Source organism: Lathyrus oleraceus, chromosome 1 (assembly GCF_024323335.1).
Source record: "Lathyrus oleraceus cultivar Zhongwan6 chromosome 1, CAAS_Psat_ZW6_1.0, whole genome shotgun sequence".
Lineage (NCBI taxonomy): Eukaryota > Viridiplantae > Streptophyta > Magnoliopsida > Fabales > Fabaceae > Lathyrus > Lathyrus oleraceus.
The window spans coordinates 87,557,818-87,583,122 of record NC_066579.1 but is presented as its reverse complement, the minus strand read 5'-3'; the positions used below and the strand labels follow the sequence as shown (position 1 = coordinate 87,583,122).

The 25,305-nt window shown below is 35.1% G+C and overlaps 2 protein-coding genes and 1 long non-coding RNA gene across 5 annotated transcripts; 2 read left to right on the top strand and 1 right to left on the bottom strand.

The window, feature by feature from the left end:
- Window positions 1-4,961: 4,961 nt before the first annotated feature.
- On the top strand, window positions 4,962-13,538 carry LOC127117927 (serine/threonine-protein kinase VPS15). Its single transcript, XM_051048057.1, has 11 exons — window positions 4,962-5,356; window positions 6,408-6,530; window positions 6,636-6,681; window positions 6,807-6,967; window positions 7,607-7,686; window positions 8,066-8,171; window positions 8,295-8,471; window positions 8,571-11,696; window positions 12,001-12,248; window positions 12,339-12,438; window positions 13,161-13,538. Exons 1-11 carry the CDS (start codon window positions 5,084-5,086, stop codon window positions 13,335-13,337), a joined length of 4,617 nt encoding a protein of 1,538 aa, XP_050904014.1. The 5' UTR covers window positions 4,962-5,083; the 3' UTR covers window positions 13,338-13,538.
- Window positions 13,539-15,248: 1,710 nt separating this feature from the next.
- LOC127117917 (probable glutamate carboxypeptidase LAMP1) lies at window positions 15,249-19,348 on the bottom strand. The gene is made up of 13 exons (XM_051048047.1): window positions 18,750-19,348; window positions 18,152-18,678; window positions 17,958-18,025; window positions 17,734-17,815; window positions 17,194-17,286; window positions 16,962-17,114; window positions 16,789-16,857; window positions 16,537-16,624; window positions 16,339-16,431; window positions 16,178-16,266; window positions 15,964-16,080; window positions 15,738-15,878; window positions 15,249-15,637 (listed from the first exon to the last, which is right to left on the bottom strand). The coding sequence occupies exons 1-13, from the start codon at window positions 19,171-19,173 to the stop codon at window positions 15,455-15,457; spliced, it is 2,127 nt and encodes a 708-aa protein (XP_050904004.1). The 5' UTR covers window positions 19,174-19,348; the 3' UTR covers window positions 15,249-15,454.
- A 452-nt stretch (window positions 19,349-19,800) lies between these two features.
- On the top strand, window positions 19,801-21,205 carry LOC127117904 (uncharacterized). Of its 3 annotated transcripts, none has more exons than XR_007802055.1 (3): window positions 19,844-20,095; window positions 20,225-20,526; window positions 20,899-21,205. It is a non-coding gene; the product is annotated as an uncharacterized LOC127117904 (long non-coding RNA). The 3 variants fall into 3 exon arrangements; XR_007802057.1 differs by having other exon boundaries at window positions 20,225-20,557; XR_007802053.1 differs by lacking the exon at window positions 20,899-21,205 and having other exon boundaries at window positions 19,801-20,095; window positions 20,225-20,589.
- The last annotated feature ends 4,100 nt before the right edge of the window (window positions 21,206-25,305 follow it).

Genomic DNA, 25,305 nt, shown 5'->3' with positions numbered 1-25,305 from the left:
CATTAAAATAACTAAAATTCTAATTAATCATCGGTATTCTCCCATAATCCCCCAAAACCATCAACACACCAATAATCGATCAAATAATCATTTTTAATTCAATTAAAAAATAAATATAAAATATCGGGTGTTACACTTAACACTAAGGCAATAACCTGTAAATAAAAACTTACAAAATAATGATAATAAGAAAGATAAAACTGCGGATAAATTTAGAAAACTGGTTGTGTTGTGATGGGAGGAAAAACCTCTTTTATAGAGAAAAATAATTGGCACAAAAAGGCAATAATCCATGAACTTTCGTGTTTCCTAATCGATTAAAATACCTACCTAATCAATTAGGTTAGCCCAAAAAAGGAATATGTGACATCACCTAATTAATATGTAAGTCTATCTAATCGATTAAGAGAAGTTACTCTTATTTTAATCTATTAAATTTAATGTCTAATCGATTAGGCAATTGAGTTTTGCTTTCTTAATTGATTAGAGCGAGAGATGAAACAAACTTTCACAAACTCACAACTTCAATTCCTTCTTATTTTTGTAATCTATTTAAAAACATGTAAAATGAGATACTTAAAAAAAAAAGCCCTTATAGTCCTATTATATCACCTCTAGCATAATAGATTTATGTCCAACTCATCTAAGCTTTAGGAAAAAATTGTTTTTTATTCTCTCCCTTGAAATTTTCCTCCAGCAATCAAAATCCAAATATGTTGCAACATTGATACTACATGTCTAGTTAGCTGAACAAATAGTTCTATTAGAAATGCAATAACATCAAACTAAGCAAATGAAAACCATAACTCAATATGCAATTCATAGGTGTTGCAGAATTACAGTACATTCTTACATACTGAAATTAGATATTAGTAATTTTGTTGATTTTAAAATGCAATTTATAGAGAAGATCTTTTATATACTACATGTTTAATTAATATGTTGTATGTTATTATAAGTCTTTTATATACTGCAATTTGATATTCTAGAATATTATTATTCTCAGTCCTTATAAGTTGTATGTATTAGACCTAAGTGAACCAATGAATGAATTATTCTTTGCTTTAAGAAACAACATTGCTACAATAGTTCATCAAAAAGTTCTATATATCTAAAAGAAAGTATAGTTGTACTAACCAATGACTTGTTTGTTTCTCTTCTTGAACAAACTATTCTTGTTTGTCTGTTGAAAACTTGTTGTGGCAGAAGCATATCAATAGGAGAATCAAAGCTTTGTTGCTTAAAATTCATGTTATATTTCATTTGAATTATTACTACATCAATCAATATGTCTAGGTGTTCACGCATTGAATATGAATATTTCGACTTCTGCATGACTGTGGTAATAGTGACAGGGACAAGGACTTTTTGTTTTAAGGAATTTGGAATTTTTATTTTGGATTATATCATGTTCTAAAATATATGGAATAATGAAAAAACCATGACAAAATCTTAATTGAATTATTCTAAAGATGTATATTCCTCTAGTAGAATTTAATGATTATTTTAAAGAATTAAAGTTGTTCGAAGATTAAATCGAAATTGCTACAGAAATACAGAGGCAGGGACAACATTATTGCAGGGAAAACGACATACTAAGCTAAGGTTGTTCCAACCGATTCACACCGAAAACGGTTTGCTGAGCAGGGTCAGTTTCACACACCTCGTAGCACTCGATGTCGACCAGTATTATCAGTTGAGCAACTCAGAGATGAGGTGGTCCAACCAGATAATCTGTTGGAGATAAGGTGGTTATTGATGAGGTGGTTGCCGAGGAGGTGGTGGATGGGGTGGTCCAACCATATGTTGTTGTTGCTGATCCGGTCCCATATGTTATTGCTGACACAAAAGTTACGACTCCTTCGATCGAGCCCTCTGTGCACACTAATGGAGGATTCTCTAGAGGAACCATTGATCGGTCAGTGCTTACTGGGTATGCTAACCGTGTGACGTATCGACTATGACAGGTAGGGGTATATATCTTTTATGTTTAACTTTAATTTTGTTTATTATTGTTCCATGAAAGCTATTTGCTAATTTTTTTATTTAAAATTTGTTTGTTACATGACTGTATCCCACTGAAGGTGACATCGCACAGGTGAAGCTGGAGGACTTCCCGAAGATTCTGATGCCTAAGGAGGTGAGACAGATTATACGTGACTTCGAGCTCTTTGATTGTACCCACTGCTCCCTCACCATGCTCGACGCTCCACTACTTACTGCTTTTATTGAGATATGGCACAAGGAGACATCTTCATTTCATATTTCGTTTGAGGGGATGACTATCACTCTGGACGATGTCTCCTCATTGTTCCATCTTCTCATCGGCAGGTAGATTTTGGACGACTCATGTTCTTAGCCCGTCGCTTGCATGTATGACTGTTGCACGAGATTTGGGAGTTTTTGAGGAGGTCGTGCATAAGGAGTCTTCCTTCAACCGGGGCACTCACATTCGTATGTCTTGGCTTCAGGAAAGGTACGACAAGCTTGTTACAACTCGAAGTTACGTGACTGCCGCTAGAGTGTATATGCTACATCTAGTAACATGTACTCTATTTGTGGACAAGTCAAATGTTTATATCAACACCCAATATGTGTGCCTGTTCAGTAATCTCGACGTTACCAGTTGGGATTGAGGGTGTGATGCGTTGACCATTCTCTATACATCACTTGGAGTGGCGATAATATTTGTGACTAGATATCTTGCTGGTTATTTGAGTGTGTTACAACTATACTTGAAATTATTAATTATTGTTGATTTATTATTTAAATGTTACGAATAACATTTTTTTATTATTATCTGTTGTGTCTGTATTTTGATACCAGTGCTGGATATACAAGCATTTCCCCATCATTTGTGACAAAAGGGTGCATTATTCCCTAGTGGCCCCCCCACAAGTGATGAGATGGAGGGTCAGGTAGTCACATCCCGATGGTGTTGCTGAGTACATGAGGAGGTTCAATGTGTTGGCTGTAGATGATGTCATCTGGACATCCACCATACACTAATCAAAGAGTCCACTGTGAGTTCGATGAGTCTTCATTATATTCATGTTATATACGGTGGGAGACCATGGTTGCTAGACACTTGCTTGAGAGGTGTCTGCGACAATATAATTATGTTTAGAGCATCCCATGACCAGTTCCAAATATACCATCTACAGGCATTGATTGATGGTTTTGAAGTAACTTCATTAGCTTTGGTCGTGCCATTAGAGATCAAGCAGTTAGGATTCAACACCCCTCGCAGTGTGAGGATGGTTACTTAGAGTGGTACCTCACCATATCACAACCTCGCATCATCCCACCTATTGAGCATACAAATGATGTTGGACCTTCTGATGTAGGGGCACTTGTCGATGATATGCCCCTGCCGCCGCCTCCTAGAGCTGATGCAGATGATCAACAACGTCTCTAGATGATTGTAATTATTAGGGATAATCTCATGGGTTTGATAAACCCATATGGCAAGGTTTATACTAGATTATCCCGGGATTCACACATAGCCCACGGGGGCCTATTTAAAAATATTTTGTATATTATGTATTATTTTGTATTATTTGTGTATTACTCAAACATCTTCATCAGAACTTTTTATTAGATAATATTTTAGATCTTCCATTGATGCAACATGAACATAAACTAATATTTGAAAATGGATTACATAACTTAAAGATAACTTAAAAAACGATAATAAATAAGAAAACCGAGACAGTACCAAATGATTTTGGACGTTTCATCATCTTAATTGTGTCGTTGGCAAACCTTGAAATCTTAGCATCTAACTCGATCGATAATTTGTTAACCTACGTCAAAATGATCTCCACATATCCTTCACATCTTCATTGGTCTTCAACTCAATAAGATTGTATTTCATCCTCCCATCAGTATCAATCCAATCTTTATGAAACTCGATCTTTGTCACCTTTCTGTTTTCGGTATCAGACAATAATTCATTCAACTTAAACGTCAAGGCGGCGAAAAATGCGGTGCCATTCGGAAGTCAAAACTCTACGAAAGGTGAAGATCCGTTGAAGTAGACTTCCGCCTTAATCAAAAATTGAGGAATATGTTTTTTTTATATATTTTTATCAATTTGCATTTACTCTGGACCACACAAAAACTGTCGGTGCAAGCGTTTAAAATTTTAAACAACTACGATTACCAAAAATTTCACTTAGGTTGAAATTTTCGGTATAAAAAGATAAATTTGAAATTTCATGAATCATTTTTAATTTTTCAAAAATTTCAAAAATTTAAATACATTGAAAATTTACAATACACACTACAGAAAATTTAGCTTGGATCATAAATTTTGATTTTGCCTATCAAAAATTTCAAACAATTTTTTTTCTTCAAATTTCAATTAGGGACAATTTTGACAATTTAAAATTATTGGGCGCCGTATATAGGGCCAGTTTGTTTTAGTTTTAAAAAAATAGATTTTTTCTTTGTATTTTTGAAAATGGATTTTACAAAAATGTTTTTCAAAATATTACAAGTTTTTCTAAATTTATTTTTTATAAATTAAAAGATTGAATTGTTCATTGTATAACATAAATATACATTATTGAAGATCAAAACATAGTCAAAATCACAATTTTTTTTAAAAAATTGTATCTCAAAAATAATTTTTAGAAAAAACTATTTGAAATAGCTTCAAAATTAATTGATTTTTTAAAATTTTGATATCCAAAAAAAATTTCGGCCTAAAATAATATTTTAAGAATAACTATTCAAACAAAATTTTTATTTGAAACTTTTATGAAAAGTTTCTTTATAAATTTTTTTTACATTAAAATATATAACAATATAAAAATCATTTAAAAAAAAAAACCAAAAGAATCGGGCCCAAAGGAAATTCTGAAAGACTTTGCAAGACTTCTACTTAACTGAACGAACCGTTCCGTTAGAACCGTACGCAGTGACATCAAAATAAGGGTAACAAAACAGTGTTTCAAAGAGTTTCCATCTCAAAACGAAAACCTATTTATTCACAATCCAAACGCCAAAATCAAAAAATTATGAACTTACTTTACTTATAACTTAAAAGCAATATTAGAAAAAAGCGATTTTTCAATCAATGGGTAACAAAATCGCGCGTACGACGCAAGTTTCCGCGTCGGAGTATTACCTTCACGAGTTACCGTCAACGTACAATTTGGTACTCAAGGAAGTTCTAGGACGAGGTCGTTTCTTCAAATCGATTCAGTGTAAACACGACGAAGGTTTGGTTCTCGTTAAGGTTTATTTCAAACGCGGCGATTCCATTGATCTTTCCGATTATGAGCGCCGTCTCTCTCAGATTAAGGATATTTTCAGTAGTATTGATCATCCTCATGTTTGGCCTTTTCAGGTTCAGTTTTCGCTTCTTTCTATTTTGGATTTTGATTTTGGGTTTTTTTTATGTGAAAATTGTGGTTGCGGTGTGTGTTAATATGGTTAGTGTTGAGTTAATTTGATGGAATATTGGAATTTGAATGAGAAGTTGTTTTGTAGTTTGAGCTAATTACGAATTTGAGGAGTTATTATGTAATTTGAGCTAATTGGGATTTTGAGAAGTTATTTTGTAGTTTGAGCTAATTACGAATTTGAGAAGTTATTTTGTAGTTTGAGCTAATTACGAATTTTAGGAGTTATGTAATTTGAGCTAATTAGGACTTTTCAGTTTTTGGTTACTGAATGGATTTGTTGAATTTGTTGTTTCTATTTTGATTTTTGAGTTGAATTTTGTTGTTTGTTGTGCTGTGTTAACTCGATGAATGCTGAGTCAGTTTGATTTTAATTGCTTGGAATTTGAATTAGATTTTGTTTTGTTGTTTGAGGTTATTTAATCACTATGTTTAGTTACTGAAAATACTTGTTCATATTTTGCAATTTCTTTGTTGTTTTGATTTTCGTGATGATATTTTAGTTTCGCTGTGTTTCCTAACTGATTGTTGAGTTAATTTTTATTTTGAAGGATTAAAATTTGAATGATATGCTTTATAATTTGAGCTAAATATGGTTACTGCTTTTGGTTACTGAAAGGACTTGTTATATTCTTCTCGTTTTTAGTTGTTCTGATTTTTGAGTTGAAGATGCGCTTTCGCTGAGGATAGTTGTTGTTTTTTTAGTTTGAGGGAATCACTGAATGATCTTGTTGATATTCTGCTAGTTTTTACCTGTTTTAATTTTTAAGTTGACATCGTGTTCGTGGCGCGGTGTTTCTTAATTGAGTTTTAACCCGATTTGATTTTAATCAGCTTAAAATTAGAATGTCATGTTGTTTTATCTAATTTGAGGGGATTTCCGATTAATATATTTGGCAACTGAAAAAGCTTGATGATATTGTGCTCTTTATTTCTATTGGTGTTTTTATGCATCTACTTTAAGTTGCTCATGTGGCAGTATCTGTGATTTTGCAGTTTTGGCAAGAAACAGATAAAGCAGCTTATCTTTTGAGGCAGTATTTCTTCCATAATTTGCATGATCGATTAAGCACTCGACCTTTTCTTAGTTTGGTTGAGAAGAAATGGTTGGCTTTTCAGGTCTTCCTCACTTGTACACTTTCATTTTTTTTTCTTTCCATATAAAAGTTTGCATTCTTGTTGACTTTCTTTTTTGTTTTTTTTGTTTGGGGTAAATATATACAGTTGCTTTTAGCTGTAAAACAGAGCCACGAGAAGGGAGTGTGTCATGGTAAGTCTTGATTTAATTGAAATATACACAATTATAAAAGCGAGAATGGAGTGGAGATGGATCTATTAGTTGTTGATTGGCATTGCATTGATGTTATTTGTGCAAATTCACATTCTTTTTTGTAGGTGATATCAAGTGTGAAAATGTGCTAATTACATCCTCAAATTGGCTTTACCTTGCTGATTTTGCATCTTTCAAACCCACTTACATTCCGTATGATGACCCATCTGATTTCTCTTTTTTCTTTGACACGGGTGGAAGAAGACTCTGTTATCTGGCGCCTGAGGTTGGATCCTTTTTCTTTCATATAACTATTTGATTATTTGTACGATCTGTCTTATTTCAGTTTGTTGGCTCAGCCAAGATGCTTTTGTGCTATCACTGAGTTTGAAGTTTCCTACAAGTTATCTTGTGAAACTATTGCATATAATATTTCTGGGTTACTATTTACCTTTATTAGTTGATGTGAATTTCAGTATAAAAATGCAAGTGAAATGTGTACCACATAATCTTCTGCTGTTAGGCTTATAAGTTAAGCAAGTAGCCCTGATGACTTGATTAAGCTAGGACTCCAGTGGTTATTAATTTTTTGTTTTACATGTTTATAAATAATACTGATCTGGGCTTTGGGTTAGGCATTGAGGTTAACGAAAAAAAATGTCTTGTTCTTAGACAGCGACTTTATAGTTTTTTTTGGGGTATATTTAATAATTTTGAACTTTATCGAAACATTAGCGAACATGTTTTTTTCTTTAGTTTGTTTAAAATTTATAAAATGCAATTTGTGACCTGACATTAATCCTTGCTGCGTGTCACTGCTTACATGTTTTCTTGCTGGTCAGTGTCAGTGTCATTACCATTCTTACAGAGCATGATTATATTTCTAACTATTTCTTTCATTTTTTGGGGGGATTTTTCCTGTCAGAGATTTTATGAAAATGGAGGGGAGATGCAGATGGCACACGATACCCCCTTAAAGCCATCAATGGATTTATTTGCTGTCGGGTGAGAAATCATTGCTGCAAGAATCTCAATCTTTGCCGGAAATGTTTTTGTTTTTCAACCATGTTTCAGGTTTAAAACAAGAATACTTATGTGCATGAAATTTAAGTAACGGATTTTACATTGGAGAAATGAATTGCGTGCATTTTTTTATCGCAGTAATGTAATCTGCAAGGCATTATACTTGTGTAATAATGATGATGTTTGATTTGCTGTTAAGTTGATTATTATATAGTTTTCTGTCGAATCTGAAGTCTCTAGATTTATTTTTTTGAAAAGTAACAAATGTGGTTTTGCTGGCATACCTTTTTTTTAGTATTGTTTATATTTATTTTTTGGCTTCCCACGTTTCTAAGGTGCAGATATTATTTTACTTCCACAGGTGTGTAATTGCTGAACTTTTCCTTGAGGGCCAACCACTATTTGAACTGTCTCAACTTCTTGCATATCGCAGAGGGCAATACGATCCAAGTCAACATCTTGAAAAAGTACTCTATTTGTGTGTTTGTCTTATTTCATCTTCTCATGGTTCCATCAGTAGGGGATTCCTCCTAGCCATACTCATGACCCAGTTTTTAATATTTTAAGCTCTGTATTCTCTATGGGTGCAGATACCAGATATTGGAATCCGTAAGATGATTCAGCACATGATTCAGTTAGAGCCAGAGTCTCGATTTTCTGCTGAAATATATCTAAAGGAATATGCTGGAATTGTATTCCCTACCTATTTTTCACCATTTCTACATGATTTTTACCGTTGCTGGAGTCCTCTCCATTCTGATATGAGGGTATACGGGTTTACTGAAATATATTTTTGTCCATTGATTATTTGATGTTTTCTGTAACTTGCTTATTTTACCTTGATTATGTGGGAACAATCTATGTAGGTTTTACTATGCCAGAGTGCTTTCCAGGAGATACTTAAACAAATGATGAACAAGCAGTCATCTGATGATGCAGGTGTAACTTCTGAAGAGCTTTTGGAAGAGATGGTTGCCAAAGAAAGCGTGAGTTTCATGAAGGACACACAAAGGAAAAGAGAAGACATAGGCAAAGGCTTAGTTCATGATCAGTATGAACTTCTTGGTGATATTAATGGCCTACTGAGGGATGCTAAAAATAATAATAAGAATCCATCCGGTCCTCAGCAAGTAATAGGAAATGCACCAAATTCTACCTTTCCTGAAAATCTAAAAAGTTTGCAGTCTCCCGGTGAGCTGCTTCAAACTATCTCCAATACATTTCGAGGAAATGATCATCCCTTTTTGAAAAGTATTACTATGAAAGACTTAAATTCATTGATGTCTGAGTATGACAGTCAGTCAGATACATTTGGAACGCCTTTTCTACCATTACCAAATGATACTATGAGATGTGAAGGCATGGTTTTGATAACTTCTTTGCTGTGCTCCTGCATACGCAATGTCAAGTTGCCTCACCTGAGGAGGGCAGCTGTACTCTTGTTGAAGGCATCTGCCCTATATATTGACGATGAAGATCGTTTGCAGCGTGTTATCCCATATGTGATTGTAATGCTTTCTGATTCAGCAGCAATTGTGCGCTGCGCTGCTTTGGAGACTTTGTGTGACATTCTTCCCATAGTGCGGGATTTTCCTCCCAGTGATGCAAAGATATTTCCTGAGTATATTCTTCCTATGCTTTCTATGCTTCCTGATGACCCTGAGGAAAGTGTGAGGATATGCTATGCCAGCAATATAGCTAAGCTGGCACTCACTGCTTATGGATTCTTGATGCACTCAATGAGCTTGAGTGAGGCTGGTGTCCTTGATGAACTGAGTTTGCCACAGAAGCCATTGGCATCACCCACTCAGACATCTGGGAGAATGAAGATGATAAATAGTGATGTCCAGCTTCTGCAGCTGAGGAAATCAATTGCAGAGGTTGTTCAAGAACTTGTTATGGGTCCAAAGCAAACACCGAATATTAGGAGAGCACTTCTCCAGGACATCGGTAAACTTTGCTACTTCTTTGGTGTGAGACAAAGTAATGACACACTCTTACCTATCCTTCCTGCCTTCTTAAATGACCGAGATGAGCAATTAAGAACAGTATTCTATGAAAAGATTGTTTATGTCTGCTTTTTTGTGGGACAAAGAAGTGTAGAGGAATATCTATTACCTTACATTGAGCAAGCTTTAAGTGACATGACAGAAGCTGTCATTGTTAGAGCCTTAGAATGTTTAACTATTCTATGCAAAAATGGGTTCTTCCGGAAGAGGATATTGCTTCAAATGATCGAGCGTGCCTTTGCTTTATTGTGCTATCCTAGTGAATGGGTACGAAGATCGGTTGTCTCTTTCATTTCTGCTAGCAGTGAGAGCCTGGGTGCAGTGGATTCTTATGTTTTCCTGGCTCCTGTTATACGTCCTTTCCTTCGTAGACAACCCGTGTCTCTTGCTTCAGAGAAAGCTCTTTTGTCATGTTTAAAACCTCCTGTCTCAAGACAGGTTTTCTATGAAGTCTTGGAGAGCTCCAGGAGTTCGGACATGTTAGAAAGACAGAGAAAGATATGGTATAGTTCATCACAGTCTAAAATATGGGAAATGGATTTACTAAAAAAAGGAATGGATGAGTTGGACTCGTTAAAGAGCTGGGCTGAGAAGCAACAAGGTTCTGGGGTTCAACAAACTATTGGAACTGCCCTCCAACAGCCAGGGCTAACTGATTGTGACAAAGCTGAGTCTAAATTAAGAGATATGGGGGCGTTTATGCATACTGATAGCAATATGGGGGGACATCGTGATCCCCAATGCTTGGAGAAATTACAGTTTTCAGGATTTATGTCACCAACCTTTAGTGGTGTAAGCAGTTTGACATATGACAAGCCATCAGAAGGCATACCTTTATACTCCTTCAGTATGGACAGGAGAGGAATGGGAATACCTCCTGCAGCATCTGATTCTCCATTACAAATGAATTCTCTGGGTGTTAGTTCATCTGCAATGCCTTGGGTTAATCCACTTAGTAAGTCCTTTAATTTGGCCAATTCAGTTCCAGCACCAAAGCTTTTTTCAGGTTCTTTTAGCATCAGCAATGGTTCTAAACAGTTCCACCGAGTGGTACATGAACCAGATCCCAAGGAAAGTGAAACAGCCTTTGTCAATAGCACATTTCAAGATTTGGGACTATCTTCTAATAATAAAGGTACACCAATTTCAGCTGAAGAAGCTACTGCCCAAGCTGATTTATCAGGATTTCAATCTTTTGCTCGGACATCCATCCCTGATTCTGGCTGGAGGCCGCGTGGGGTGTTGGTTGCGCACCTCCAGGAGCACCATTCAGCAGTCAGTGACATAGCAGTTTCTTATGATCACAGCTTTTTTGTGAGTGCATCAGATGACTCTACAGTCAAGATTTGGGATTCCAAAAGGTTAGAAAAAGACATTTCATTCAGGTCAAAGCTAACTTATCACCTAGAGGGAAGCCGTGCGTTATGTGTAGCAATGCTTCCAGGATCAGCGCAAGTGATAGCTGGAGCATCTGATGGATTTATTCATATGTTTTCTGTTGATCATATATCTAGAGGTCTAGGAAATGTTGTTGAGAAGTACTCTGGTATTGCTGATATCACAAAGAAGGATACGAAAGAAGGTGCCATACTTGGCCTTTTAAATTGTCCCACAGATAATAATAGCATTATGTATAGCACCCAGAACTGTGGCATTCATCTATGGGATACAAGATCAAATTCCAATTCTTGGACGCTAAAGGCTACTCCCGAGGAGGGCTATGCCTTGGCCCTAGCATCAGGATCTTGTTCCAACTGGTTTGTATCAGGGTCGTCCAGGGGTGTAGTTACACTTTGGGATCTGAGATTTCTTGTACCTGTAAACTCTTGGAAGTATTCTCCTGCTTGTCCTATAGAAAAGATTTGCTTATTCCTTCCTCCATCAAATGCTTCTCTATCTTCAACCACTAGGCCCCTTGTTTATGTGGCTGCCGGATGTAATGAAGTTTCTCTTTGGAATGCAGAAAATGCTAGCTGCCACCAGGTATAGAGTAATTATAATTGTTTATAGTAAGATAAAGCAGTATGTGTCAGAACAAGACCTAATTCTATGAAATATACTGTCTAAGTTCAATTTTTTATTTATCCCGAGGATATGTTTTTTTAACTGAAGTTTACCACCTTTCGTTTTTATGCAAGTACTTTAAGTGTTGTATAAATGATAATTTATCACGGGCTGGTTTGATGATGCTTATAATATGAACCTCTTGCCAGATTGTCATAACTATGTTGAATCCCATGAAATACGTTGATGTTTCATTACTGAGATTATTTTCTTGTACAAACAGGTATTGAGGATGGCCAATTATGACAGTGATGCAGAAATGTCCGATATGCCTTGGGCCTTGGCCAAACCATCTAATAAGCCAACTTCTCAGTCAGATCCAAGACGAAATGTTAATCGCAAATATAGAGTTGATGAGCTAAATGAACCTCCTCCCCGTCTTCCTGGTATTCGCACACTACTTCCCTTACCAGGGGGTGATTTATTGACTGGTGGCACTGATTTAAAGATACGTCGATGGGATCATTACAGGTTTTGTGTTGAACATTAATCCCGATTACTTGTTTTTCTTGTGAAAATAGTCTAATTGAATTTATTTTATGAACTGTTTCTTTTTTTCAGTCCTGACAGAAGCTACTGCATTTGTGGACCAAGCCTAAAAGGAGTTGGAAATGATGACTTTTACGAAACAAAATCTAGTTTTGGAGTGCAAGTTGTACAGGTAATTTATGTTTCAGCTTATTGTTGTATTCAGCCTTTTTTGGGGCAAGGGGGAGGTTCTCATTCAACATAGTGGCATAGGCCATTACTCACATGAAATTGTGGTTGGTATCGCTGGTTTTGAACACGTCAAATTACACACTTCTGGTTGGATCAGCTAAACGGTTCCTTTTTTATTTTCACCAGTTACTTCTGTTCCAACTGCATGAAATCAGCTAGCGTTTCCTTTGCTGAACAAATCAAGAAATTGAACATACCTAGCTATCATGAATATTTGCTTAAATAGTTTTTACGCAAGTTTTTTTTCTTGTTCAAATTTTAGCCAGTCTCCATTGAAGTTTTTTATTATTACAGAAATAAAGAAAATATTGATGTGTGAATGTTACATTCTAAATCAGCTTTAAATAGGTTATTTCTACATTATGCATCCCTTTGTAAAAGTTACTTCATTTATCTTAAATCTAAAATGATAACGGGAATAAGGGGGAGTGGCCTGCGGGAGCAAATCAATGTTTGACAGGAATCTGTACTTTCTTCAGTCCAATATTTTCCAATGGCCAAAGTCTTATGTTACCCCAGTGATTGTTTTACTTTCACTGGTTAAATTTATTGTACCATCTAAATGCTGTTGGATATTGCTTGTTTCTTCTTTAAGGCTTAAACTTTCCAACTTCTTTAGAATATAAGCAACAAAATTTTAGCTTTCTACTCTTGTTTGAACAGGAGACAAAGAGACGTCCTCTTGCAGCCAAGCTGACACCAAAGGCAATTCTTGCAGCTGCTGCTACTGATTCTGCCGGTTGTCATCGTGATTCTATAGTTTCTGTGGCTTCAGTTAAGTTAAACCAGAGACTTCTACTTTCAAGTGGTAGAGATGGGGCCATCAAGGTTTGGAAGTAAATTACTAAAGTTCATCTTTGCATTGTTGCACATAATTAGCAATTCCTGGTAGCTAGAACTGAGTGTACATAAAGTAAGTTATAGGAACTAACCAATCAAACCTTCACTATAGCCCCCCTTCCCTTGATTTTCCCAAATTTTTGATGTACCCTTGATCTGTACAGCAGGTATTGTTAATAGAGAATTAGATAAATTTGTTAAGATTGGAGTGTTGATGATGCCAGTAGTTGGCAAGAAGCAAGATTATCTTGTGTATTTTTATTTAAATGCACTTTTAGATAGAGCACACAAGTTTCTTTGAAGTTATCTTCTTGGCTGGCCTGATGATTTCTCTTGAAGGTAAATTACCCGTTTTCTTAAAATGTTCAATTAGTTGATTACCATTGTTCACTTCACGTAACCATTAATGTGAACAAGGATAGTTTCTCTCATCCATAAATACAGATCGTTGCGTATCTATTTTTAATTCATGTCTCCTTTTTTCTATTTCATTTCTCATCCATCCATGGCTTACCTTTGTTTTCTGTGTTGGATGTTTAGTAAGATTTCTATATGACAGCATGCTCAAAAATTGAGTATAGGTTGGCTCAGATGAATGTAAGAACATGTTTCAATAATTGAGTATGGATTGGCTGAAATGAATGTGTGGTTTTTCAACGGATTTCCAAACACATTATCAAAACCATTTGTCCGATAAATCTGTGAATGATATATTCTGATTGGTTGATATAGGGGTGTGCATGGATCATAAATCAAACCAAATTGAACCATATATATGGTTTGGTTTGGATCTTAAAACTATTTTCATAAAATCAATTAATTTTTAAAAACCGGTTTATAAATGGATCGGTTCAGTTTCAAACCGGTTTCTTAAAAAACACAATTTAAACTGATTTGTTTCAAAATCAATTTTTTATTTTCTTTAAAAAAATCAATTTCAAACGCAATTATATATATAAAAAACAGTTTTAAAACTATATTTTTAAAAAATCAATTTTATATCAAAAAATAATTTTATTTTCTTTTAACCAACTTTTTATTTTAATTAGTTATAAAACTATTTTATAAAAAAAATAATTTTAAAAAGTTACTTTAAATTTGACTTTTATAATCCCCATAAATAATATCTCGATTAAAAACAATCACAAAGGAAGATGTGTTATATAAAAAGGATCATAATTTTGTTCAAATTTTTAAATAATTTGTCAAAAAAATTGTTTAAACTTTCAAAATCTTTGATGTAAGTAGATGTGTTAAAACCGTATTCTCGAAAGACGCCTTTAAGAAATTCTATAAAAAATAAAAATTAAATGAGCTTATATAAAATTTTAATTTCTTCACTTTAAAAAACATTAGTTTTTTCATAGAACTTGATAGATGAAGCTTTATATTATACCAACCTATGGATTTTACTAAACAATGTTGTAGTCATATATTTTTTCATAAATAGAAAAAAAAATTCTGCAATTTTTTTTATTTTGAAAAATATCTGAATTTTTTTATAAAGTTTAAAAGAATTAATAAAATATAAAATTAATTTATAATATATATATATATATATATATATATATATATATATATATATATATATATATATATATATATATATAATAAAAAATAAAAAGAAACAAATATATAAATTAACACGTAATAGAATTTGGGTACCCAATAACTAAATGACAGAATTTGGGTACCCAATAACTAAATGACATTATTATCATGGTTATCAGTTTATATTTGGATAATAAAATGAATTATATTTTAACATTTAGATTGGATTTTTAAAAATTGTACAATTTGAAAAATTTGGTTATGAATAATGGATTTTTTCCCACACCCCTAACTTGATACAAGGAACCAAATATGAAAATTGATTTCTTGCAGGTTGTCTGGATTTGTAAGTCTCACAAGTATTATAAATATGTTGAAGATTAAAAAACCCCAAATCAGACAAGAGATTTACATGTCGGCTTTTCATTACACAAGGGTGACAGTATTCTTGTAGCATGCATGAGAAATAAGTATTAAATTGCAACCAATCTTTGAAATTGCAAGTTACAAAATATTTATTCATCATCCATCATTTTTATTGTTAAAGCATACAGGTGAATTGATATTCATGTTAATTGACCCGAAAGAACCAACGAAGCATGTCTGATGACTCTTGCAACTCTCCAAACCTCGTGTTGTACTTGACGCCATGATTCTACAGTACGTAGTTTTTTGGCCATTTGTACAGCATCACCAATTCCAGGGAATGATTGAGAGCCATAGCCATTATGTTTAGATGGTCCATAAATCTGAAAAACAGATGAAAATGTAATTAAGTTGAAGTTTTCATAACCTTTCAACAAAATGTTTGCTTGTAAGGATAAGAAAAGTCCCCAGAAAACGAGTTACCAAATGTTTATGCCATTGCATTCCAGAGAGACCATCTCTGTCAGTGAATGCACGCTCGGTCATCATTAGTCTGTCATTTAGTTCTCTCACTTTCAAATGCTCCATCTTCCACGTTCTCCAATTTTCACTTGCTTCAAGTTCCTGAAAAAACACATTTCAACAATATATTTCCACATTGAGTTGTATAAAAATTATGTTAAGGTTTTAAGTTACTCAAAAAACATACCTTTATTTGGGTATTTATCTTACTTGCTGCTTTTTCAAGCTCCATGATGGACTTATACATAGGAGACAAATTTATATCATTATTTGAAATCTCATTCTCCAGTTCCTCCATGTTAAGCTAACATTCAAAATTTTGATGTTGTAAGTATATCTTTGATTCTCTCAAATTTAATAAAAATGGTCTTTGTGTTACTACAAATGTTTGATCAAATCACCTTAAGCTCCTTAGCATATGATAAATAATCAAAAGGTAAGAATTCCTCATCTGCTAGCCAAAGTGCTACTAGACCCCAAACACTTGCAGCTGTTTTCCATAACATTTACTAGGGTAAGTAAAACACTAAAACCTAAATTTTAGATATTCTCAAGTACCAACCTGCAACATGTCTTTGAAACATTGGATCACCAAATTTTTTCATCCAGATGAAATCATCATATAGTGAGTGATAAACTGGGTATCCTGCAGCATCTTTGAAATAATTTTTTTTCTACATATTTTAGTGACAAATCAAAAAAAGTTGTGTATAGAAGAAATGAAATTGATACGATTAAAAGAATACATTTTGTGTTTTACCTTCTCTAAAGGACATATCAGTTGCTGGAATTCCCACATGCTGCAGAAAAGCTTTATAATCTGATCCTCCACCTCCTAACCTTCCAAACTTTTAAATAAGCGTATTAGAACTTCGTAATCAAGCACATAAGGATGGAGAATCAAATTGGTTATACACTTCATAGATATTCGTTTACGATCACAATGAATTGAGCTTACAAACACGTTATAACGAAGGTAGTTAGTTAGTTACTTGCACAACAAGTAATTTACCTGAGGATAGCTACCAGAGGTAGTCAAAGAATCATAGATGCTCTGGGATGAGTTATTTGGGTCTTTAACCTAAAAATGGAAAAATAAACTCATCATTGACACAACACAAAGTGTTGGTTAAAGAAAAAAAGAGATAACTTAAGTTGTTTTTTATTGAACTTTTTTTGCCATACTTTTTGAATAGCTTTTTTGATCAATTCATCAAGCTGTGGTGTAGCACTGACATGGAAGCTTGGTCCAGCTACTGCAGAGTCAACATTCAAGTAAGCAACTGCTCTTGAAGTAAGAATTTCTCTGTTCTCTTCTACCCATTCTGTTGATCCAATCTGTAAGAAATGAATGTGTCAAATTTTGACCTTTTTGTATGTAAGAAATATAGAAAAGAATGAGAAAGAAGATTATTACTAGACCATATTCCTCAGCATCCCAATTGCATAATATGATTGTTCTTCTAGGCTTCCACCCTCTTTTCTGAAGCTTCCCTAATCTTTGTGCTACCTGAATTTTCATTTTACATGTCACTTTTTTCTTTCTCTTTGATCAATCCTTTGCAGTCAATCAATCATGGTCGTCAAATTTATCTCCATCTATAACTAGGACCGTTGAAAAAAATCTCACTGAAAAAAGAGACTTGTAATTCACGAGCTAAACTGAACTAATTCGGTTCAGTTCGTGAAACTATCCGTCATAAATCAATTATTTTCGATGTGAATTGGTTTGATTTTTGGTTTATTCTATTTGATTTTGTGTAAAGATAGTTATGGTTTGGTTCAAACCATTGAACTTTTATACTAATTTAGTTTGGGGCGAACCATATACAGGGTAACGGTTCGGTTTTCCTGCCTTAAAAATCAAGGAGAAGATGATTTTTCATTGGTTTAATGTGTAAAAAGTGCATTAAGATTATAGTCATTGACAAAACCATGTGTAGAAAGCAACTGTTACCTCAAGTAGTGTTGCAGTGCCACTATTAGGATCAACTGCTCCAAAAGTCCATGCATCTCTATGGTTACCTAAGATCACAAATCTACAAAAAGATGCAAAAGTTACTAAGTAGAAGTTTTCAATGAAAACAAGAATGAATTTTCTATAGTTCTTAATCTTAAGCTGCATCATCACATATCATTGCCATTGAATGATTCAAATCATAAAGAAGAAACTTTTCATACCTGTCAGGCTCTTCTGTTCCTTCAATGACACCAATCACATTTTGAATTCTTGCTATAACATCCTGCCCCTAAAAACCAATATCCGAAGTTCCTTCAAATTGCTTTTAGAGCTTATTTATTAGAGTTAAAATTATAGCACAAACATTATTCAATAAGAATTTATTCGAGCGGATACATAAACACTTCTACGATACCGTGTAACTGAGATTGAGAATCCCTGGTCCCGGTCCAACCCTATAAGTAGGTGCATCTTTACTTCCCTGCCAATCATCTTCAGCAACAGGACCACCAATTGACATAATTATCTTTTCGCCGTCTTCACCAGACACCGGCAATGAAGGTATCAAAGGAACATCACCACTTTTCTCAACTTCATCCTTTGATATTCTCTCGCACTCGCCACTACTAGCCCAACCAGGTGTTGTAGGATCTCCAGTCCCACCATAAACACTCCCAACCTGAACACCGCTCGGTGGCAACCATTTTTCATCAGGAAACCACTTTGTTCCACCACCACCGCCGCCATAATCCTTTTTATCAGAATATATCACAACACCTATAGCACCTTCATCATATGCATTCTTCACAATGTCTCCTCTATAGATCTTTCCATACTTCGCCAAAACAACCGTGTTTGAAACATTGATTCCTATTTCTTTGAGTTTCAAATAGTCCTCCACCCTTCCATAGTTCGCGTAAACGACAGAACCAACGGCCGTACCTGGTCAGTTCAGTGGTAAGAGTTTGACTTTGTAATCTCAACAGAACTCGAATTTTCAAAAATATTAGTACCTGACTTGGCATATCCGTGGAATGTCGGGACAACTTCATCGGCCACATCAACATAAGGATCACCTTCATAAACTTGTTGACTAAGGCTAAAGCTTACCGAAGAAGATTCAGACGACGATTTTTTCAAGACCAAAGAACGAGAAAGAGGATATGTAAGAGCAACATCATAGGATGTTACATGGGAAAGTATGTTACATGAGGTGAGTACTGAGACAACATAAGCTGCAGCTTCATTGTTGGCTTCAGAACCTGCTATATGAGGCCTATGTGTGAGAATTTCAAGGTTGTTGGATATGGAAACATTATCAGATAAAGAATTTGATAGAAAGAGAGAATGATAATAGGTAGAATTCTTGGTTGGAGTAGTTAGAAGTAACAAGTAGGAAGTGCTTATGGCTAATAAGGTGATAGTTGTTTTGATCATTGTATAGGCTTTGGAAAAAAAATAGATTCTACTACTGCATAATTTGGTGGTTATATATAGTGTTTTTTGTTCTTAGCTTATTTGATTTTTTTTAAGTGCTTAATGTAGGATAAGTTTCTTGGTTTTTATGAATTGCTTGTTTGGGAGAGATAGAGTTGGAGATAAAGAAAGAGTTTTATGTTATTTGAAACTGATTGATCAAGAAACATAGTTTATTGTTATTGTCTCAACCAATATCTGTTGCTTTCTATTAGTTTTGGCTTCATTATTATGTGGCTTTCTCCTAAAGAAGCATAATATCAACCTTTAATTTGTTATCAATAATCTCTATATATGAAGAAGGTACCAAAATGAAATTTCAAAGAAAGGAAAATGGCTTAAAAATTGGGAGAGTTTCATGATTAAACAAACAGTTAAATTGAGATTATTTTTTCCACTTAAAATTAAATTATCTTACTTAAATGTCATATATGAATTACTAGAAATTAAGTGTCTTATATGAATTACTTGAAATTTGATGTTGATGATGAAATCAAGTGGAGAATTATTCATCAAAATATGTTTACTTTATGTTCATGGACCCTAATTATGTGGTATGATGTCTTTTTCACTCTTATGTCTTTATGTTCATGTAGTTAAATTAACTATTATAAAAGAAAATGAAATATGCACTTCTACTGAGTCATACTTTCATTTTTAATATATTATCATACAGAGTTTTGTGTCTAAGCTGACGCATATACCACATAATTTTACTATCGGAAAGTTATTGTTGTGAACATTGAATACGTATATGGTGTTGTTTGTCTGCATTATCAAGGATCGGGAGAGTAGAGAGTTGTAAGCAATAGAATGAGGAACGTGTCAAAACAGTAATGGAGAAAGATGGTTGCATAAAAGTTGGTTGAAGTTTGCATGCTTTGTAATGGAGTCTAGGAACTTTCCTTTTTGATTAGTTTTTACTAGTTTCTATAACAGTATTTGTTAGTGGTTATGTGCTTTATGCATGTTGGTTCTTATGTTAATTTTGTTTTAATTTTCCTTTCCGCAGCCAAACAACACCAAGCTGGAAAAAATAATGCAAAAGTTGAAGATGAAAATCATTCTCTCGTCGATCATTGGCTATTCTTTCAGGAAATATTGGCTTTGTTTCATCATTAGCCTTATGTGATGAATTCATATTGACTGCTTCATAGTTGTGCATATCTTTGATACCAAGATGATACCAATACGAGTTTCAAAAGCATTTTCTGGCAGTGGATCGTATTCAGATTTTGCCTCTAAAACTTATAGATATTGACAATCAGGAGCATGTGAAGACTTAAAAACAAGGGGGATCCAGAATATTATGATGTACATTTGTGGAATGAAGAATTGTTACAAAGTCCAAAATAATATTCTTTTAAAATTTAATTTTTTTATCCAAATACTCCTAATTTTCAAAAAAAATCTTAAAATAACTCTGATTTCAAAAATATTCCTAAAGCACCCCACTTTTAGGAGAAGATGTCAATCCAATTGGCATCTCCTCTTAAAATTAGAGAGGAGATGTCGATTGGATTGGTTAGGGCAATGGTGCAGCCAATTCAATTGGCGCCCGTGTGTTACTGGAGGCGCCAATTGGTCTGCCGTCTTAGTGCAAAGTGCAATTTTTTTTGTTATAAATAGAGATGTTGTGTGAATCATTTTTCCACATCTCATTTCATCATTTTGCAAACATGTTAGGTGTTCGTTGCTGCTATGGAAATGTGATTTATTCGAGAGACAAATCTCAGATGTTGATGCTCTTCTGGAACATCACTACTTTCGATCAACTGAAGAGGGAGATGGTTCGTTGGTTAGATGGAAAATACCAGAAGGAAAAAAAATTAGAAGTATTGAGAGACTCGACAGTATCTTTGGTTGGATGCGAATGAAAACTGATAAGGATGCTAGGGAAATGATGTTTGGACGAGATGACATCATTTTGATTGTTGTAATCAGTTAGAAATATTATGTTTTTAGTTTGCTTATGTTGTAGTGATGTTTGTTGTGAACCTTGTTGTAACAAAAATTTAATGATATATAAAAATTGAAGGTTACAAAAATCCAATGTTACAAAAAGATTATGACTCAGATGATGCTCCTCGATTGGGATAGTTGTTCTTATTGTGTTCTGGTTGACGACATATACTACATAGTCTTATCATTTTATCTGTCGTATCCATTTCTATTCTGATACGTGTGCTGTTTGGCCATCCTTTTTTCTTTCTACGCATCTCGTCGTTGTGCAAAACTATGTCACCTTCATATGGAGGCCATCATTCCTCCATTGGTAGCACCGAGAAGCTTTTATTATAGACATTCATGACGGTAATGACCTTGTAAACATCATATAGATGGATGTAAGCATCCTGACGAGTATGTGCGCATGCTACAATGACATGGGAGCAAGGAATGCAGAAGGCCTGGAATTTTCCACAGTCGCACCAACTTCTGTTTAGTTTGACAGCATAGGCTAAATTTGGTCTCCCCTCATTATGGTCCATTCTTTCCTGCATGCTGAAATTTTGCCTATGACGGTCAAAAACTGTTACCGCGTGTGTGCTAGTTTTGATGCTCTCCTCTTTCATCACATTCATGCAACACTAACTGAATATTTACCCAGACATTAACACCGCACTCCATCTTTCACCTCTGGTTGCGAAGGTAGAAGCCAACCTATAATAGGTTGATCTGACCAAGGCGGTTATTGGCAGATTTCTAATGCCTTTGAATACGCCGTTCATGCATTCCACAAAGTTTGTTGTCATGTGGTCCCATCGACAACCTCCGTCAAATTCCCCTGTCCACTACTCTACTGGTATGTTATTCAGCCATCTTCCCGCATCTTCATTAGACAGACTAATTTCATCATGGTAATATTGAAATGACGGTTGAGTTAGAGCATATCCAACATTCACCACTTTCTTGCGAAGGTTCTTATCTTTTATTGCACGCATGAAGTTTTGTGCGATATGTCTAATGCAATAGACATGGGTAGAAGGAGGATCATGCCATCCGTTGTCATGGTTATTGTAAGCACTCTCAATGGTAACATGTCTATCAAAAATCAAACAGAGATTGGCTTGTGGAGCCACATGTGTTCTGAGATGTCGAAGAAAGAAACCCCAACCACCAGCAGTTTCACCTTCAACCAGAGCAAAGACAATGGGAAAGATATTGTTATTACCGTCTTGTGCAATCGCCATAAGCAAAGTACCCTTATATTTTCCGTATAACCATGCTCCATCAATTTGAATAATAGGTTTGCAGAATGCGAAATCTTTGATGCATGTGTCAAACGCCTAAAAGAGACGGTGAAAATTTTTATTTCCAGCAACACAGGTTCCGTCTGGCGTCATTGCTGACAATGTCTCCATAATTGCAACAGTTCATGGAACATATGTTTTTAGTGCCCATAAAAACCATGGCAATTCTTTGTATGAATCCTCCCAATTGCCGAATACCTGTTCAACAACCATTATCCTCGCAATCCACACTTTCTTGTAAGATGAAGTATAATTATATCTTGTTTTGATATGAGATATAATTATACTCACCTTCACTAATGGGTCTTTGTTAACAAGTGGCAAAATGTCTTGACATATCAATGCAACGCTTAATTTACGGTGATCTTGTTCAACATTAGTTGCAATGCAACTGTGAGGTGGGTCTATTGAAGCTATCTCCAAAGAGTCGCTTTTCTTTTTGTGAGACGTAGCCAACCGAAACTTACAAAGGATGTTACGACATTCGATGACATACCTTCTCGAATCAGCGCATTTCATTGTGAAATCAACCGAGTTATTCATGGAAAAAATTTTGATAGCTCGCACACATTCTTCTTTTGTGCGGAACATGTCTCCCACCTTTAACTCGCATTCTGATCGTGGATACGAGTTATAAAAACATTGTTTGATGTTTCATCGTCATGCAGATCCATGTTTGTCATATGTTGAGGCGGATTGTAGACATGATTTGGAGGTAATGGCACTAGTTAACCATCATCTTCAATGTTGTTGTTCAACATATGATCGACCTGTGTCTCGGTCTCTTCTTCTTCATCAACGACGTTGACTTCTGCTTCTGCTTCTGGGTCGACGTCATCTGAGTATTGCGAACCAAATTCATCATATTCATCCTGATTAGTTATTTGAGATTGCTGAGATGGTATACTTGGTTGAAGAGTAATATACAACTCAATATAATTGCAGCCAGAATGTTCGTAACTAACAAACATGTATTCAACATCTTCATCATCTCGTACCTTTAGCGGGAAAAACTTGCATTGATTGTTCTAAAAAAATTTGGATTTTGATACGTGATCTTTGACACTTAGACCCAATGATTCAACCGTATGTCAAACTCGCCGGTTTTGGACATATAAGCAAAATTATGTCTTGGTCGGTGGATAATAAATTCATTCTTGCATTATGTGAAAGATGGCGTCCCGATACACACACATTCTGGTTTCCAAACGGTGAGTGTACAGTGACTTTAGAAGACGTCTACATGCTATTGGGACTGCCTATTAAAGGTAAAGCTGTAAATGGTAAAACCAACTATGCGAATTCAATTTGCATGGACCTCTTAGATACTGATTTGTTAGATGATAACTCAAGAGGTCAAGGTATACTCCTTTCATGCCTTAAGTCATACTATAACAGTTTACATTTAGATGAGCATTCTACCGAAGAGGCTAGAATAATAAAAACTAGGTGTTACATTATGATTTTAATTGGTTCTTTTTTATTTCCCGAAGGTAGTGGTTCTAGTATGCATGTTATGTATTTACCTTTACTAAGACATGTAGATATAATAGGAAGTTACAATAGGGGATCCGCTTGTCTGGCCTATCTTTATAGCTCTTTGTGTAAAAATTCACACAAAGACACATCTATCTTTTCTGGATGTGCTGTTTTGCTCCAAGCATGAGGTTGGTCAAGACTACCGTCCCTAGCGCCCGTCAACAACAACCCTTTCACATTCCTGTGTGCACAAAAGTAAGTTGTTTAAAATGCTATATATTTACTTACTTTACCGATTATTATCTCTAACTAATATTTTTACCTTTATGGTGCAGATGGTCGGCACGTGGTATGAGTTATAACAGATGTCCTAGACATTGTATTATCCAGTATCGCAATCTCTTGGATCACCTTCGACCGACAGATGTAGGGATAATAACCTAATTATTTCGTAATAATTTGTTAATTTCTTCTACCAAGTTTATAATCTAACATACGTTCACATTTCAGTTTATTTGACGTTCATACCTAAATTTGGATCATGACCATGAAATCAACGAAGACGACTCAGCTGTATGGACTGCATGCACACCGATCATAAGATTCACAACTGTGGAGATGCACAACAGTGATCGTGTGAAATTGCAGTTCGGTATGCTTCAACACATCCCAGATCCCCGAGCAAACCTAGGAGAATGACATCTACGCTAAGTTAACGACCAATGGAACTTCAACCCATGGCCACGTCTTAACTGACGCAGTGATGCCAAATGAAGAAAAACCAAGTCGTACTTATATGACTTGGTACAAATCGGTTGGTTTTGAGTTCATCGCCGGAGATATGTACCTATATGACCCACGCCAACAAACTTACACACCAGACGCCTCAACATCTAACCCCCAACAACATTGTCAGACCGACTACACACAATCCCCTATCCGTCAAACTTTCCATTCCACAAACACACAAACATACAACCCTAACATGTCATACACCTAATCACAATACCAAGAGCATATCTCGTACCACCACCAACAAATAGATCATCAACCAGAGACCCAACATCGCTTCGCACCCAACACATCACCCTACCAAAGCCGTCATAGCCAGAACACTCAACGATCATTTAACACCAACCGTCCCTCCTCCTACCATAGTCAAGAAGCCCAAACATCACAAAACCGAAACCTTAAACAACCCTATCTCTACCAAACACCACAACAATCTTTCCAACCTTTTCTCGACGCATCATTCACACCAATGTCTCCCTTCAACCGTCCCGGTCGCCCACCAACAATTCAAACACAACTCAACTACTCTGGCATGAGTCATGAACTCAACTATGGCGGTACATCTTCGATG